This window comes from Carlito syrichta, unplaced genomic scaffold (assembly GCF_000164805.1).
Source record: "Carlito syrichta isolate Samal-C Ts95f unplaced genomic scaffold, Tarsius_syrichta-2.0.1 Scaffold305877, whole genome shotgun sequence".
NCBI classification, from domain to species: Eukaryota; Metazoa; Chordata; class Mammalia; order Primates; family Tarsiidae; genus Carlito; species Carlito syrichta.
In genome coordinates, this window is record NW_007249973.1 from 174,446 (window position 1) to 190,295 (window position 15,850).

Sequence of the window (15,850 nt, forward strand, 5' to 3'; positions counted from 1 at the left end):
CCCAGCACTCTGGGAGGCTAAAGCGAGAGGATTGCCTGAGTCCAGGAGTTCAAGGCCAGCGGGGGTGACTTGGTGAGACCTTATTTCTATAATAAATCAAAAAATTAGCTGGGCATGATGGTGCATGCCTATAGTTCCAGTTACTTGAAAGGCTGAGGCAGAAGGATCGCCAGAGCCCAGTAGGTGGAGGCTGCAGTGGCCATAAGCATGCCACTGCACTCCAGCCTGGGTGACAGAGTGGGGTTCCAATTCAAAAGAAAGAAAAAAAGAAAAAGAAGACATAAGCACATATTTCTAATGCAAGGATTTATTGAGATTATATGAGGAAATATCAAAACTTAGTATTGGACAAGAAACCACATGAACAAGCTTCCTTAGAAGGACAAGTTTTCTGTTTGAAAACTGCACCGTGTTTTAAAATAAATGGTTCCACACAAAAATATGCATCTTTTAAGGAAGCCAGAATATTTGATAACACAAGACTTACTTAGGAGGTCCTGAGAATTTCTACACACCCCCAAACCATGAAGTCATAGCAACATTTCAAGATGTACCCTTAGAAGGGGACACATTTACTAGTGGCTGCAATCTTTTCACTCCTTATCCATCACACTAACATCTCTGGGCTTACGTTCTTACCTGGCCCTAGTAGGTCTTAAAGTCATCTCTCAACCAAATTTTGTCCTTCAGCGCACTTACGCTGAAGGAACTAAGAAGCAGCTTCCCCTGAACAGTGCTAGGATATATGGGACATCACTAGAAACAAAAAAACCAATTCATACAGATTCTAGCACTTGAGTTTGTTACAAATGTCTCTTTTCAGTGAGACCTCTGGAGCTACAAATAAGTATGGCATCCACACCACATGATTAAGGTCACACAAAGTTGAAGTTCCTACAAAGGTTGTTTACCCCTCACATTGGCAGAACACACACACAAGCACATACTCTTGAGTGGAATAAGAAAACTCCTACCACAGTGATCACATTTAAAAAAAAAAAAAGGAAAAGGAAAAAACAATATCCAGGAAGAAGGTAAACCTCCACAGGTTGCTAGAACCCAGAGTGCTCTTCTTGGCCAAAGGTGGTTCTTGTCTATGTCTCAGTTTGGTAGGATGGAGGAAATACTCAATAGGCTCCATATTCATGATTCCCTTCAGGATTTGATATTCCTTGAGCATATGTGAATGACTGATGGACAATATGGGGAATATACCACATGGTAGTGGCTGCTGCAATGCTGGGCAGACTAGAAAGTAGAAGTTAGCTCCAAAAAGTTTCCCAAATACCTGGACCTTGTAGTGAATCTAACTACTGATCTTTAGATGTACAAGGTTCAACTTCTAACAGTTCAATTGAAAAATCTTCTCTCTGGTGTGTTATGGTAAACAAGGGAATAGTACAACCCCTCAATGGCTAGGATCATTCTCTTGTATGAACTTTCTGGTGCCTGACTAGTGAATACCTTTTGTTGAAAGCTTTTCCACATCTGTTGCACTCAAAAGGCTTTTCTCCAGTGTGGGTTCTCTGATGCTCAACAAGTTTGTTTTTATAAATGAAAGACTTCTCACATGCAGTGCAATTATAAGGCCTCTCTCCACTGTGAACTTTCTGGTGTTGAATGAGGCTGGTGTGGTATCTAAAGCACTTCCCACATTCGGTACATTCACAGGGCTTTTCTCCAGTATGAACTTTCTGGTGCTCAAGAAGTTTTTTGTGGCTGAAGGCTTTCCCACATTCACTGCACTCATAAAGTTTTTCTCTGGCATGTATTCTTTGGTGCTGAAGAAGTTTATCCTCAAGGTAGAAGCCTTTCCCACATTCATTACATTCATAAGGCTTTTTCCTTGTGTGGATTCTGTGGTGCTTAAGAAGTGTTTGTTTAGAGATGAAGGCTTTCCCACATTCACTGCACTCATAAGCTCTTTCTCCAGTGTGAATTCTCTGGTGTCGCATGTAGTCAGAGGATCGAATAAATGATTTCCCACATTTGATGCACACATAAGGCTTTTCTCCAGTGTGGATTCTATGGTGCTCAAGAAGTCTTTTTTTGTGGATGAAAGCTTTCCCACATTCATTGCACTCATAAGGCCTTTCTCCAGTGTGGATTCTCTGGTGATCGAGAAGTGATTGTTTGTAAATGAAGGATTTCCCACATTCACTGCATTCATAAGCCCTTTCTCCAGTGTGAATTCTCTGGTGTCGAATGTGATCATAGGAATGGATGAAAGATTTCCCACATTCAATGCACATATAAGGCCTCTCTCCAGTGTGGATTCTTCGCTGGTGACCAACAAACGATTGTTTTTGACGGAATGATTTCCCACATACATTGCACACATAAGGCTTTTCTCCATTATGGGTTCTCTGGTGCTCAACAAGTGAGTATTTGGAGCTCAAGGATTTCCCACATTCAATGCACACGTAAGACCTTTCTCCAGTGTGAATTCTCTGCTGATGCCCAATGAGTGTGTGTTTGTAGAGAAATGATTTTCCACATACATTGCACATATAAGGCTTTTCTCCAGTGTGGATTTTCTGGTGGTCAAGAAGTCTTTTTTTGTGGATGAAGGCTTTCCCACATTCATTGCACTCATAAGGCCTTTCTCCCGTGTGGAGTCTTTGATGATCAAGAAGTGACTGTTTGTAAATAAAGGATTTCCCACATTCATTGCATTCATAAGCTTTTTCTCCATTGTGAATTCTCTGGTGTCGAATGTGGTCATAGGAATAAATAAAGGATTTCCCGCATTTAATGCACATATAAGGCCTCTCTCTAGTGTGGATTCTCCGTTGGTGACCAACAAATGATTGTCTGTGACGGAATGATTTTCCACATACATTGCACACATAAGGCTTTCCTCCATTATGCATTCTCTGGTGTTCAAGTGAGTATTTAGACCTCAAGGATTTCCTACATTCACTATGTTTAGATGCCTTTTCTCCAGTGTGAACTCTCTGATGCTCAATAACATGAACCTTCTCACTGAAAACTTGCTCACATTTGCTACATTTGTAATGCCCTTGTTGAGTATGAAAGGTCTCGCTGCTTCTATGTGGATACTCTCCATTAGAGATGGTATAGTGCTGGAGAAGGCCCAGGCTGGCTAGGAAATTATTGTCAACATCTTTGTATGCAAAAAGATTGCCTAACACAGAGATTGTAGAGCCATTCAGAAGCGAATCACTGTTCTCTTCCCTTCTGATGTGTTTCTCTCCACTGTTCTGGTGTAGGTTCAAAATAAATGGAAACTGTTTCCCACATGCCACGCAAGTATACAGTTTCTGCCCAGGAACTGTTCCTTGGTGTTCAGCCAGGTACAAAACGTCTTTCATGATCAGGACACACATCTCACAGGGATAAGTATTTGGGATGGAAGGATTGGCTTTTGGAGTCCTGGCCTGTGACACGTTTTCTGTGGAAACAGTCTGATCAGAAGGGGCCTCCTCAGCCTCTACTAGATGCCAAGAACCTAAAAGCACAAAAATGAAGTGACATATATGCATACTTTGGTGAAAGGGATTAAGCCTCTTATAAATACTTGCATGACACAAGCAGGGATGAATCCATGAATTTGTTATCAGGAAAATGGAGCTGGGGTCATGTCAAGGAAGTCAATGCTTGCAGTACCAGGCCTCTAAAGGTTACAATGTGGAGAGGCCCACAACCAGTAAGAAAACAAGTAACCGGGTACTGTGGGAGAAAGAAGAAGAAAAATCTACAACTCACTTCTCTATCAATGGTTTTGAACAGGACCTCGTCTGCTGGAGAAGTGCATTTCATCCCCCCCAAAATGCAACTGCAACTGGGAAGCTAATGTTCAACGATTACTTAAGTATACAGGTAGTCCTTTATTTACAAAATGGTTCAACTTACGACTTTTCAACTTTGCAATGGTGCAAAGTAATATGCATGCAGTAGAAACCATACTTTAAGTTGGTTAAGTTCACTGTGTTTAGATGCCTTTTCTCCAGTGTGAACTCTCTGATGCTCAATAACATGAACTTTCTCACTGAAAACTTGCTCACATTTGCTACATTGTAATGCCCTTGTTGTGGTGTGGTACTCTCCTATGATGCAGTAGTAGAGAGCTGCAGCTCTCAGTCAGCCACAGTTCCCAGTCAGAAACTCCCAGTCAGCCATGCAATCACGAGACTAAACAACTGATATGCTGCAGTGTACTGTGTTGCTAAGTCAAATGTTCAACAATTAGGTATATTAATGGTATTTTCAGTTACAGTGGGTTTATCAGAATATAACCCCATCATAAATTGAAAAGCACCTATGTAAATCTCATAATACGTTAAGTGTTTGCAAATGTTGGAGAAACCTGCAGATGAGGAACTGAAGAGATGTGGGAGACAGAGAGGTAGGGGACAGCCAGGGGTCATAAGTCACAGTAGAAATGATAAGCAAGCAAAACATCAAGTAGGCAGAGGAAAGACAGAAGTGAGGTATGGTCACAAGTCTTGGAACCAAAATAGTGAGAGCATAGGACTTTTGCTAGTGTGATCTGAGCTCATCCCTGAAATCATGTCCCTTCGCTGCTCCTACTCACAAGGCCCCAGATGCTGTTAACCCCTCTTGTTATGGCTGGAACCTTCATCACTGTGTTAGGAACACAGGGCTCTCCCCTGTCTCTGGCTCAAGTCAGGAGACTATCTGGGACCTGGAAGGTAGATGTCCTAAGGGGAAAACAGTTAGTTGAGTAAAAAACACTAACCCAGAGAGTCTCCACTCATGACAGAATGCAGAAGATAAATTTATTTTAAAAAAAAATCTTGGGAGAGGGTCTTGCTGTCATCGCCTAATGTTTCCTACTAACAGTGACCATGTAAGTGCCTGCAATTCCTGAAAAAGACAGGCTCCCAAAAAACCTATTAAAGGCAGAGGAAAAACCTGTAACACAGGTCTGCCACAGATCTGAACATCACCTTAGTGAGGAGTGGCAAAGCCAAGGAGGTTATAAGACTCTGAATCTGGATGGGCACAGTGACTCACGTCTGTAATCCCAGCACTCTGGAAGGCTAAGGAGGGAGAATTTCCTGAGTTTAAGACCAGCCTGGGCAACATAGTGAGAACTTGTCTACAAAAAAAAAAAATTTAGCCAGATGTACTGGTGTATGCCTGCAGTCCCAGCTACTCAGGAGGCAGAAGTGATTGAGGCCAGTAGTTTGAGGCTTCAGTGAGCCACGACTGTGCCACTGCATTCTACTCTGGGTGACAGAGTGAGACTCCAACACAAAAATAAAAATAAAAAGACCCTCAACAAAAACCTTTAGCTGAAAGGCTTCAGTACAGTAGGTATTAGGGCTGCAAAAAACCCAGACCTTGCAAATACAGTACCTATGTCAGGAAAAGGAAGGAAGCAGGGTTCATAGTCCAACTCTGGGAAAGATAGGGCAACTCCTGGAAAAAGTGAAAAAGCAGAGTCCAGCATAACCTGTTGGTGTGACCTTGAGAGATCTTACCCACTGAGGCCATAAGTGAAAAGTTCTCCAGCATCACAGCATGATACAGGCATCTCTGAGCTTCATCAAGGAGCTCCCACTCTTCCTGGGAGAAGTACACAGCAATATCCTCAAAGGTGACATGGCCCTGTCATAAGGGGGACAGGTGAGTTCATGAGCAGTCTTAAGCCCCAGGACACCCAGTAAATCTCCCTCCTCCCCAGTTGCCCAACTGAGAGGAGATACCAGATCCTCGTGCCACTGCTACCTTCCATCTCCCCATATCTCCAGTCACCACTGCTGTAAGGGTAGAGAGGTAGTGCCAACTGGGCTCTAGGCCTTGTATACAGAATCTTACCGATGCATCTGCTAGTTAATTTCCCTGGAGACCCAGATCATACCACATACACCCAATCTTGTGCTCACCCTGCTGGCTTAAATCCTGAGTATAAGAACCTTGAGTACATCCATTCACACTCCCTCCCATTTGTACATCTCTCCTGGAAAGGCAGTTCTCTCACATCTCCAGACCATGACTGCTACACTCTCCATACCACGGCTACCTCCTGGGTCCATGCCACAGGCACCTCACTGGCTTCTCCACATGCCACTCTGCTCAAGGCACTCAAGAATAATTGCCAATTGTAACCAGGATCCAGCATTACCCTACATCTCTGTTGGACACAAACCAGAGACAGGTTCAGCACTGTTATGAAGACCTCCCCATCTGGTCTGGCTTCTGGCTCCAGTTTCAGCCACCCAGACCTGGTGTGGAACTCAGTTGATAGATGCCCTTCCCCTCTTCAGTTCTGCCTATGCTGTATCCACACTAGTTACATCTTTCCTTCTCTCTACCTATACTCAAAGTCCAGGCCCCAACTGATCCCACCAGTCTAATTCTCCCAGTCAATCTAATTTGCTCCTAATCTAGTCTGTCATCCTGCCTGAAACTCCTCAGGTCCCACCAAGGGCTATCACAAAGTCTGAGCCAGCAGAGGGGAGAAAAAGTCTGAGCCAGCAGAGGGGAAAAAAGCACCAGCCTTGACCACAGTGTCATCTGACTTTCATTACATCTTTGCCTCTGAATGACTCTCTTTAACCATTCCCAATTTAAAGCCCGTGCCAGCTGCATTCTCCCTATCCTACCCCTAGACACCCATGGTCACTAATCTCTCTCATCTGTTTTTCAGTAATGGTTATCACCTTTATCCAGGCAACCATGCAAGAGATCCAGTTATTGAATACTCTCCTCAACCTTCCCTGCTGATGACATTGCCACTGTGACCTGAAGATTCCTCCCTTTAAAATCAACCCTGACCTTGATTTTAAAGGGACAGCTTTCACCTGGATCCCTTCCCTGAACTCCAGATGTCTGTTTCTTGCTGTGCACCTTATACCACCACTCAGGTCCCAACATGAGACTCCACATTGCGAAAATCTAACTCCTGGACTTCTAACTTGTTTTGCAAGTAAGGAACCTGGAAGTCACCACACCATCATAATAGAAAGTAAATAGCTGAACAGACTGAAAAATGAACACCTCTTTTAGAATCCACAGAGAGGTAAGGACTCAGAAAAAATCACTACCCTCAAGACTGGAGACAGATGAATAAATACAGAGAGTCAAGGCTTACATAAAAAGAAACCAACATGGGAACCAGTTCCAGGTTAGGAAAATCTAAACTATAATTCATGAATTGCTGGAGGCTCAGTGTTGACAATTCTGAGAGCTAAAAACTCCAGAGGGACTCAGTAATAGGGGACCCCTACAATCTTGTGATATTTACTTCCAGGAATTTAACTAGGTTCTTATGATAAATACAGAAAAAAAATCCCCTTGTGCTCCCAGTAAAGGGAAGGGAAAATGAACCATTACAAAAAATACACCTCACTCATAAGCAGACCTTGAACATTTACCATAATACTATAAGAAAGGGATTGGCAACAGCAGGATATTGCCGGGGTGGGGTGGGGGTGAAGGTAGGGGACACACATCAATAAGGGTACCTGATCTCAAACCAGGCAAAGTGGGGACCAAAGGGAGGCCCAAACTTTACCTGTACAATGTCCACTTGTATACCTAATCCTGAATTAAGCCACACATCTTTAAAATAAAATATATATTAAAAAAATACACCATAGCACTCTGTCCTAAACAAGGCCCAGGCTCAGGAGTCACTAGTTAGCCAAAACCTAATCTGCAGAGGTATTATCAGAGTCTAATTAACCTGGGGAAGGGAAATACCCAACTACAACCCACTCTAGTCATCCTCTCCCACATAATGGAAGTGGGGGGGACACCCCAAAATTGAGAATCGTAATTTTACAGTCCACAGGCACAGGTTCACTAAAAAAATGAGGCCTAACTGTAGGACTTAGAATGCTTTCCCTCCTCCAATACCTCACCACTACACTGCTGCAGTTCTTTTTATTGAGTACATCATAAGAAAACATCATAAGGAATACCAAAAGGCAAAAAACAATTTGAAGAAAAGAGTAAGCATCAGTCCTAGATATGACATGGATGCTGGAATTATGAAACTGGTAGTTTAAAACGACTATAAGCCGAGTTTGGTGGCTCTGCCTGTAATCCCGCGCCTTTGGGAGGCTGAGGTGAGTGGATTGCCTAAGCCTGGGGTTCGAGACCCGCCTGGGCAGCAAGATCTTATCTCTACAATAAATAAAAAAATCAGCCGGGCATGGTAGCGCATGCCTGTAATTCCGGCTACTTGGAAGGCTGAGGCGGAAGGATCGCCGGAGCTCAGCAGGTCGAGGCTGCGGTGGCCGGGAGCAGCCACTGCACTCCAGTCTGGGCGACAGAGTGAGACTCCAACTCAAAAATAAAAAATAAAAATAAAAAATAAAACGACTATAAATAAGATGCTAAGGGCTCTAACAGATAAAGTTGACAGCAAGCAACAACAAATGGGCAGTGTAAGTAGAGATGGGAATCCTAAGAACTGAATAAAAGTGCCAGAAATGAAAAATACTGTAAAAGAAATGAAGAAGACTTTTAATGAGCTTATTAGAAGACTCAACAAGGATGAGACTAGAGTCCATAATCATAAAGATATATCAATAGAAACCTCCAAGATTAAAAAAAAGCGATGGGCACAAAGAAAAATCAACAACAACAACAAAAAAATCCTGGAACATCAAATGACTGTGGGTCAACCACAAAACATGTGACATACATATCCTAGGAATACCAAAATAAGAAAAATTAAATAGAAAAAATAACCTGAGAATTTCCCCAAATTAATGTCAGACACTAAATCACAGATCCAGAAAGCATAGAGATGACAAAATACAATAAGTCTTCCCTAAAACCTACGCCTAGACATGTCATATTCAAACCACAGAGTATTAAAGATTTTTTAATCCTGAAAAATGCTAGGGAAAAAAACACTTTACCTATAGAACAAAGATAAGAATGACACCCAGCTTCTCTTCAGAAACCATGCAAACAAGAGAAACATGGAGTGAAAAAGTGTTGAGAAAAATGGAGTGAAAAAGTGTTGAGAGAAAAACCCCACCAACCTAGAATTGTGTACTTTGTGAAATTATTGTTCCAAAATAAAGGAGAAAGACTTGCAAAAAGAAAACTTTTTTTCCCAAAAGAATCTGTACCCAGTAGACTTGCCTCATAAGAAATGTTTAAAAAAAATTATTTAGAGAGAAAGAAATTATATAGAGATCAGAAACATGGAAAGTGGAATAATAAAAAATGCTCAATTTAAACCACAAAAGGGAGAAAAAGAATGGAAGACAAAAATAGGAGGTGGGGTCAATGTAACAAATAGAAAATAGTAACAGATATGGTAGAAGCTAATCCAGCCACATCCACAATCACTTTGAACATCAAGGGTCTAACTGTACCAATAAAAAGATACATGGTCAGAGTGGAACAATCAACAATAAACAAGACCCAACTACCCCAAAAATTCACTTACTGATTGTGGGTGGAGGGGTGAAAAAAGATAAAATAGAGTACATAGGATTTTTAGGGCAATAGAAATACTCTATATGATACTGTGATGGATACATATCATTATACCTTTGTCCAATTCATAGAATGTACAAAACCAAGAGTGAAAGAACCTTTAAGGTAAACTATGGACTCTGATGTGTAAATGTAGGTTTGTAGGGTCCCCCAGTTCCCTCTCCTTTGTGTGTAGAAAAACAGAGTGCTTTGACCACTCTATTACACAGCCAGCTGCAGGTTTTCCCACAAAGGGCTGAACCCAAACCAGAGCCTTGAACATTCCCAGGCACCAATAAAGTTATCTAGGTAGTTGTCCAAAACACTCAAAGAAATCGGCCCTTGCCCTGAGTCAACATTCCTAAATCTTCATCTAAACTGCATATCCTGACACCTCCCTTGCTGCAGATATACTTAGAACTTTTCTCTCACCTCTCGTCATGCGGATTGCTGCAGCACTCTGTAGGTTTCTCTAATAAATGCTTTGAACTGAGCACCTGGCATCCCAATCAATCCCATTTCAGCGTTACTTGGGGGGGGCGTCCCCTTGTGGTAACTCCACTTTGCTGCTTTTGGGGTGACCCCAGCCATGGGCTTGACAGGATAAAACAAAGTTCATCAATTATAATAAATATCCTACACTCTAAGGATGGCTGTTAATAATGTGAAAAGATATGCATGTGTGGGGGCAGGGGTATATGGGTATACCTATACTTGCCTCCAAATTTTACTGTGAACCTATAACTACTATAAAAAGTAGCCTTTAGTCGGGCTCAGTGGCTCAGCCTGTAATCCCGCACCTTGGGAGGCTGAGGTGAGTGGATTGCCTGAGCCCACGGGTTCGAGACCCACTTGGGCAACTTGGCGAGCCCTCATCTCTACAAAAAATCAAAAATCAGCCGGGTGTGGTACTGCATGCCTGTAATTCCGGCTACTCAGAAGGCTGAGGCGGAATGATCACTGGAGCCCGGCAGGTCGAGGCTGCGGTGGCCAGGAGCGGCCACTGCACTCCAGTCTGGGTGACAGAATGAGACTCCAACTCAAAAAAAAAAAGTAGCCTTAATTTTAAAAAAAGAAATTAAAGTAAAAAGAGAAACCGCACTCCTGATAGTAATTCTAACCATTTGCTTTCAGCCTCAGCAGATGGCATTTTTACACTTTTATCTGTTAAGACCAAAAACCTTAAGGTTATTCCAGACTTCTTTCTCTCATTATGCTCAAAAGAAAAACATCCCTATTTATAAAACAGACGAGAAACTAACCTTCTTTCCAAATTTTACAGCACTGCTCTGTTCAAGCTAACATCAACATTTACCTGGAACAGTTACAGTAGTATCCATGCTCACTCTTACAATCTGTTATCCACTCTGCCAACAGAGCTTGTACAGACCTGAGTCCTATCACTTCCCTCCTCTGCTCCAGACCCTCCATGCCTCCCATCACCCTGAGCAGAGACCTTTGCTCCTAAACCTGTCACTACAGGACTGACTCTTGCCCTTCCTTGTCTGTTACCAGCAGACAGAATAGAAACTTGTATTTCCCGAAACATGCCCACTTCATTCTCATCCCCAGGCTTTTGGTCATGCTGATTCCTATGCTCAGGAAACCTTTCATCACCTTATCTTACTGGCTGCAGACATGGTAACATCTCCTTATAACTTCTGACCTTGATTAAGGATCCTGACTGTGAAGCAGTCCCAGGACCCCAGGACTAAGGACAAAGAATACCGGAATATCAGTATTACCTGTATCTGTGTGTCAGGACTATGGAGTGTAAGGATTAGGGCCATTGAGGACCTGGGACTTCTTCCACTTACCTGTGATGGTTCCACAAACACTTCTGTTGCCACGACAATGTGTAGGAAGAAAGAGCTATGAGATAAAGGTGATCATGGTGGCATTTACAAAGGCTGAGTTATTACCTCCCTGTTTTGTCCTGGAAAAGGGTGATCTCAGGCTGACATAAAACCTCAGCTCTCAGTCCTAGCTCTTGCCAACTGTATGGCATTGGACAAAGACCTAACCTTTCTGAGATTGTCTTCAGCTGTAAAATGGAAACACTTATGGTGGCTACTTCATAGTGCTGTTTGTTGTAGGCATAACACTCATTAGTGCAAGTCTAATGCTAAGATTTAGCTATTACTGACCACGGGATTAACATTTCTGTAAACTTTCTGAAAATTTGGGTGTATCTTACCTGCCACTTGAGGCTTCATGTTAATGTGATCTTTTTACAAAACAATTAGAGGTTTCTGTGATTCTCTGACATCAAATATGTGATATCATTTTCAATATCAATCTTCTCATTCTGATAACAACTGGGTATCCTACAATTGAATACTATTCCTATTCTGACACTACCTGGAGTTAGCACCTGAATCCATAAGTTTAAGAACTCAGTCACAAAAAATTATACTTACTTCAAATGCCAATCACAAGCCACTGTAAGGATCACAGTAATTCTCTCCAATTTGGCTACACATTTGGGGGTTGTCATGACCCCCCTCCCCTTAAGTTCAATAATTCACTAGAATCACTCACAGACCTTAGGATAACACTTACATTTACCAGTTTATTATAAAGGATGCAACTCAAGAACAGTCAAATATAAAAGATGTATATGGCAAAATACTGAGAAGGGGATGTGGCAGGGTGCTCCTACACTCTCTCTGTAATATCACCCTCCCACCATTTCCCAGTGTTCTTGGAAGTGTCCTGAATCTCACTGTTCAAGATTTAATATAACCTAATCTCCAGCCCTTCTTCTTTCCTTGGAGGTCAGAGGTGGGGCTGAAAGTTAAAATTCTATCATCATTTGGTCTGTCTGGTGACAAGCTCCACTCTGAGGCTATCTAGAAATCCAATCCTAAGTCTTCTCACCCTAAGTCATCTTCTTAAACTCAGGTACAGAAGTACCCCCTCATTCACAGTTTCTCCATCTGCAGTTTCAGTTTCCCAGTCAACCTTGGTCTGAAAAAATTAACTGGAAAATTCCAGACATAATTTGTAAGTTCTAAATTGCATGATATTCTAAGTAGTATGAGAAAATCTCATGCAATCCAGCTCGGTCCCTTCCTCATCACAAAAAGAAGGGTGAGTACTGTACAATAAGACATTTTGAGAGAGGGATCATATTCCTGTAACCTTTATTACAGTATATTGCTATGACTGTTTTGTATTATTATTGTTGTTAATCTTGTACTGTGCCTAATTTAGAAATTGAACTTTACCATAGATATGTAAGTAGAGGAAATAACATAATATATATATGGTTCCATACTATCTGCAGTTTCAGGCATCTACTAGGGGTCTTGGAACTTACCTGCCAAGGACAAAGAGGACTACTGTTCAGTCATGCATTACTTAATGGCAAGGACATGTTCTGAGAAATATGTTAGGCAATTTCATCATTTTGCCAACATCTCAGAGTGTACTTACACAAACTTAGATGACAGACATCTAGGCTATATGGTACAGCCTACTGCTCCTAGTCTACAAACCTATAAAGCATGCCACTGTACTGAATATTGTACCGTAGACAATTGTAACACAATAATAATTATTTGTGTATTTAAACATATATAAACATAGAAAGACACAGTAACAACATGGCATTGTAATCTAATGGGACCACCAATAGATATGGCCAACGGTGTTATGTGATACATGACTGTATTATCAAAAGGGGCTTGTAATGGATTACAAAAGACATTTTTCACTAAGGAGATTACAAAGCTCTTTGCCAGGAATGTACGACAAAAACCAAGTGAGTGTGTAAACATATATATATATTTTTTCTTTTTTACTAGAGCACAAAGATATATTGCTATTTCAATCAATTACTAATTGCTTGCATAAATTTAATTTGTTAAATCTATACAAACCCATAAAGTATATCACTGTACCAAATACTGTGCCATAGGCAATCGTAACACAATAGTGGGTATTTGTGTGATTTTCCTGGCAGAGCAGAGGCACCTGCTGGGCTTGGGCAGTTCTGCTAATCTGGTTGGTCATTTTCTAGCTCCACAGGGAGTGATGTCTACTGAGTCTTCAAAACGATGAATTTACAGTCTCTCATCCTCAAATCCAACCTATGCAAAGGTGCTTACTATTTACACACTACCCTCTGGAAGACCCCTGGAACCACAGGTTCCTCCCATCTGCCTCAGCCTCAGCAAGGCACATTCACTCTTCCCCACCCTCCAGCCTTAGCATCCCCTTCCTTCATCTCAGGGCTCATTTCAAAGTAAAACATTAAAACTTCCTAAGTTTTGGACTCAGGCTCCAGCCTGACACCAGTTACACATCACTGTGCCAGTACCCTACTCTGAATTCCCTACTTATGATTCTAGTTGCCCATGTAAAAACTGCACTCTGAGACATTTTACAACCGCTAGGTCTAAAATCCAACTCCTAATCTCTCTCTAAAACCTGCTCCCCGACCAGATTCCCTTCCAATTCTTCCAGATGTTCAGGTAACACAAAAACTTGGGCTCATACTCTGATTCCCACTTTTGCTCACAAGCACAAATCATACAGCAGAACATCCTACCAGCTATACTTGTAAGGTCTATAAAGATTATTATGTATGTCCTGTTCGCCACCAGTCTGGCCCATAGTCCACCATAATAATAATTCTCCGGGGGTCTACTGCAGCAGTCTCCTCACCGGTCTCCACGCTCATCAAGTCTATTCTTCCCCGAGTGGCCTCTAAAATACTTTAAAAACACTCCTTCAAACCGTGTTCATTTTTTGTTCACAAACCTCCATGGCTCCTAAGAGACAAACAGAAGGCCCAGCTGCTCAGGCTGTCACCGCGGCTGTGACTTCCCACACTCCGCAGACCCGAGTAGAACCCCAGGTTTCCCGACTCCTCCCAGCTCTGGCGCACCTCCAAAGCCCTGCACGGGCACGGTCTGCAACACCCTTCCACCCTGGCAGAACCGGGGGTCCCACCCGCGAGCGTCCCACGGTTCTGGAGACAGAAACCCACGCTGCAGGGACCCGAGCAGGCAGCCCCCATTCGAGACTTAGGATCTGGGTGAGGATCGGGGGGACGCGACACTAACCTGTGGCGGCGTCCCCAGCTCGGCCGCGGCCATGGAGCCCGAAGGCGGAGCGGGACTCGGCGGAGCGCGTCCGAACGGCCGGTCAGGGCGAGCGGAAGAAAACCACACGCTGGCGCTCGGACGCAAACCCAGACCTGCTCCTCTGCAGAGGGAATGCTAGCTCCAGTGCTTTCCGCGTCCAGCTACCTGGCCGGGACGCAAAGAGCCGCAGCCGCCAACCGTGCGATCGCAACCAGCAACGGCCAAAACGACCCCCGAAGAAAGAAGCCGGAAGTTCCGCCCCGACGTGCTGCGCACACACGGAAACGCGCCTCTTCCGGGCCCTCATTGGCCCAGGGCCACGGGGCGCCCGGCGCACGGCCTTCCGGGTAGCGTAGTCCCAGTCTCATCCCCGGTTACTGCGCGATGGGGACCATGGTCCAAGGGAGAAAGGGGAAAACAACGCCTCAAGCTAGTACCCGCAACGCCTATCACATATGCGTTTCAGCAGAATACGATTTGAGCTTCATTTCTCAACATGATGGCTAACACAGATTACAAACAACGCGTTCACAATGTTGAAAGTTGAGAACTGACACAGTCCTTAACTGTTTCTCTTTATGTTTTCTTTTCAATACAGAGACTGCTGAGAAAATCTTGGCGGCAGTTCTGAAATAAGAGAAACTAGGGCAATAAGATATGGAAATAATAATGGAGAAATAAGGGTATCAAAATTGTTTGTTTCATTCGTGGCTGAAAAATAAACAGAGAATAGAAATACATTGTTTAAAGTATTAATTACTAACTTGGCGTTCTTGGTGGTGTTGCAAGGTAAAATGCTAAGAGACTGTAGACTAAAACTCTTGTCTTTGGGGGGATGAGGTGGAGTGCTTATAATACTATTTATTGGCATAGTGGCATAGAATTTAAGTTAAAAACTGGCAAAATAAACTATAAAACTTAAGTGGCACACACATATTTAGATGTTTAATGTATGACTGCGGTGGTGTTACAGAACACTGGAAAATTGCCACTTTGGAAAAAAGTAGGTCAATAAGTATCCCTTTAGTAACATTTTAATTTTTACCTTGGTTTATAATCATGCAGAAAAATTAATTTCAGATGCATAAAGTTTAAATGGGAAGAAAAAAATTATACCTCTTAAGAGGTCATGGAGACAATGTGTTTGTGACAGGATAGAGTAGGATTTCTTAAGCCAAATATTTCTTAAAACCACAACGTATATGCCAACTACATCAAAATAATGGGCTTCTATTATCAAAAAATATAAAAATTAAGATAACAAGCCACACACTTAAGATATTTGAGCCCTCTGTAGTTGGAGTTAGTATATGCATAAAAAATTA

General features: G+C 42.5%; 1 protein-coding gene across 1 annotated transcript; it reads right to left on the minus strand.

Annotated features, from left to right (window-relative positions):
* Positions 1-291: 291 nt before the first annotated feature.
* On the minus strand, positions 292-11,282 carry ZNF549 (zinc finger protein 549). Its single transcript, XM_021714927.1, has 4 exons — positions 11,178-11,282; positions 5,472-5,598; positions 2,770-3,472; positions 292-2,430 (listed from the first exon to the last, which is right to left on the minus strand). Exons 1-4 carry the CDS (start codon positions 11,220-11,222, stop codon positions 1,422-1,424), a joined length of 1,884 nt encoding a protein of 627 aa, XP_021570602.1. The 5' UTR covers positions 11,223-11,282; the 3' UTR covers positions 292-1,421.
* Between the last annotated feature and the right edge of the window lie 4,568 nt (positions 11,283-15,850).

Coding starts and splice junctions, on each gene's coding strand:
- ZNF549 (XM_021714927.1), bottom strand. CDS start 11,222: ATGGCCCTAATCCTTACACTCCATAGTCCTGACACACAGATACAG. Junction 5,599..11,177: donor GTCCTGACACACAGATACAG/GTAATACTGATA, acceptor CCCTTATGACAG/GGCCATGTCACCTTTGAGGA. Junction 3,473..5,471: donor TTCACTTATGGCCTCAGTGG/GTAAGATCTCTC, acceptor TTGTGCTTTTAG/GTTCTTGGCATCTAGTAGAG.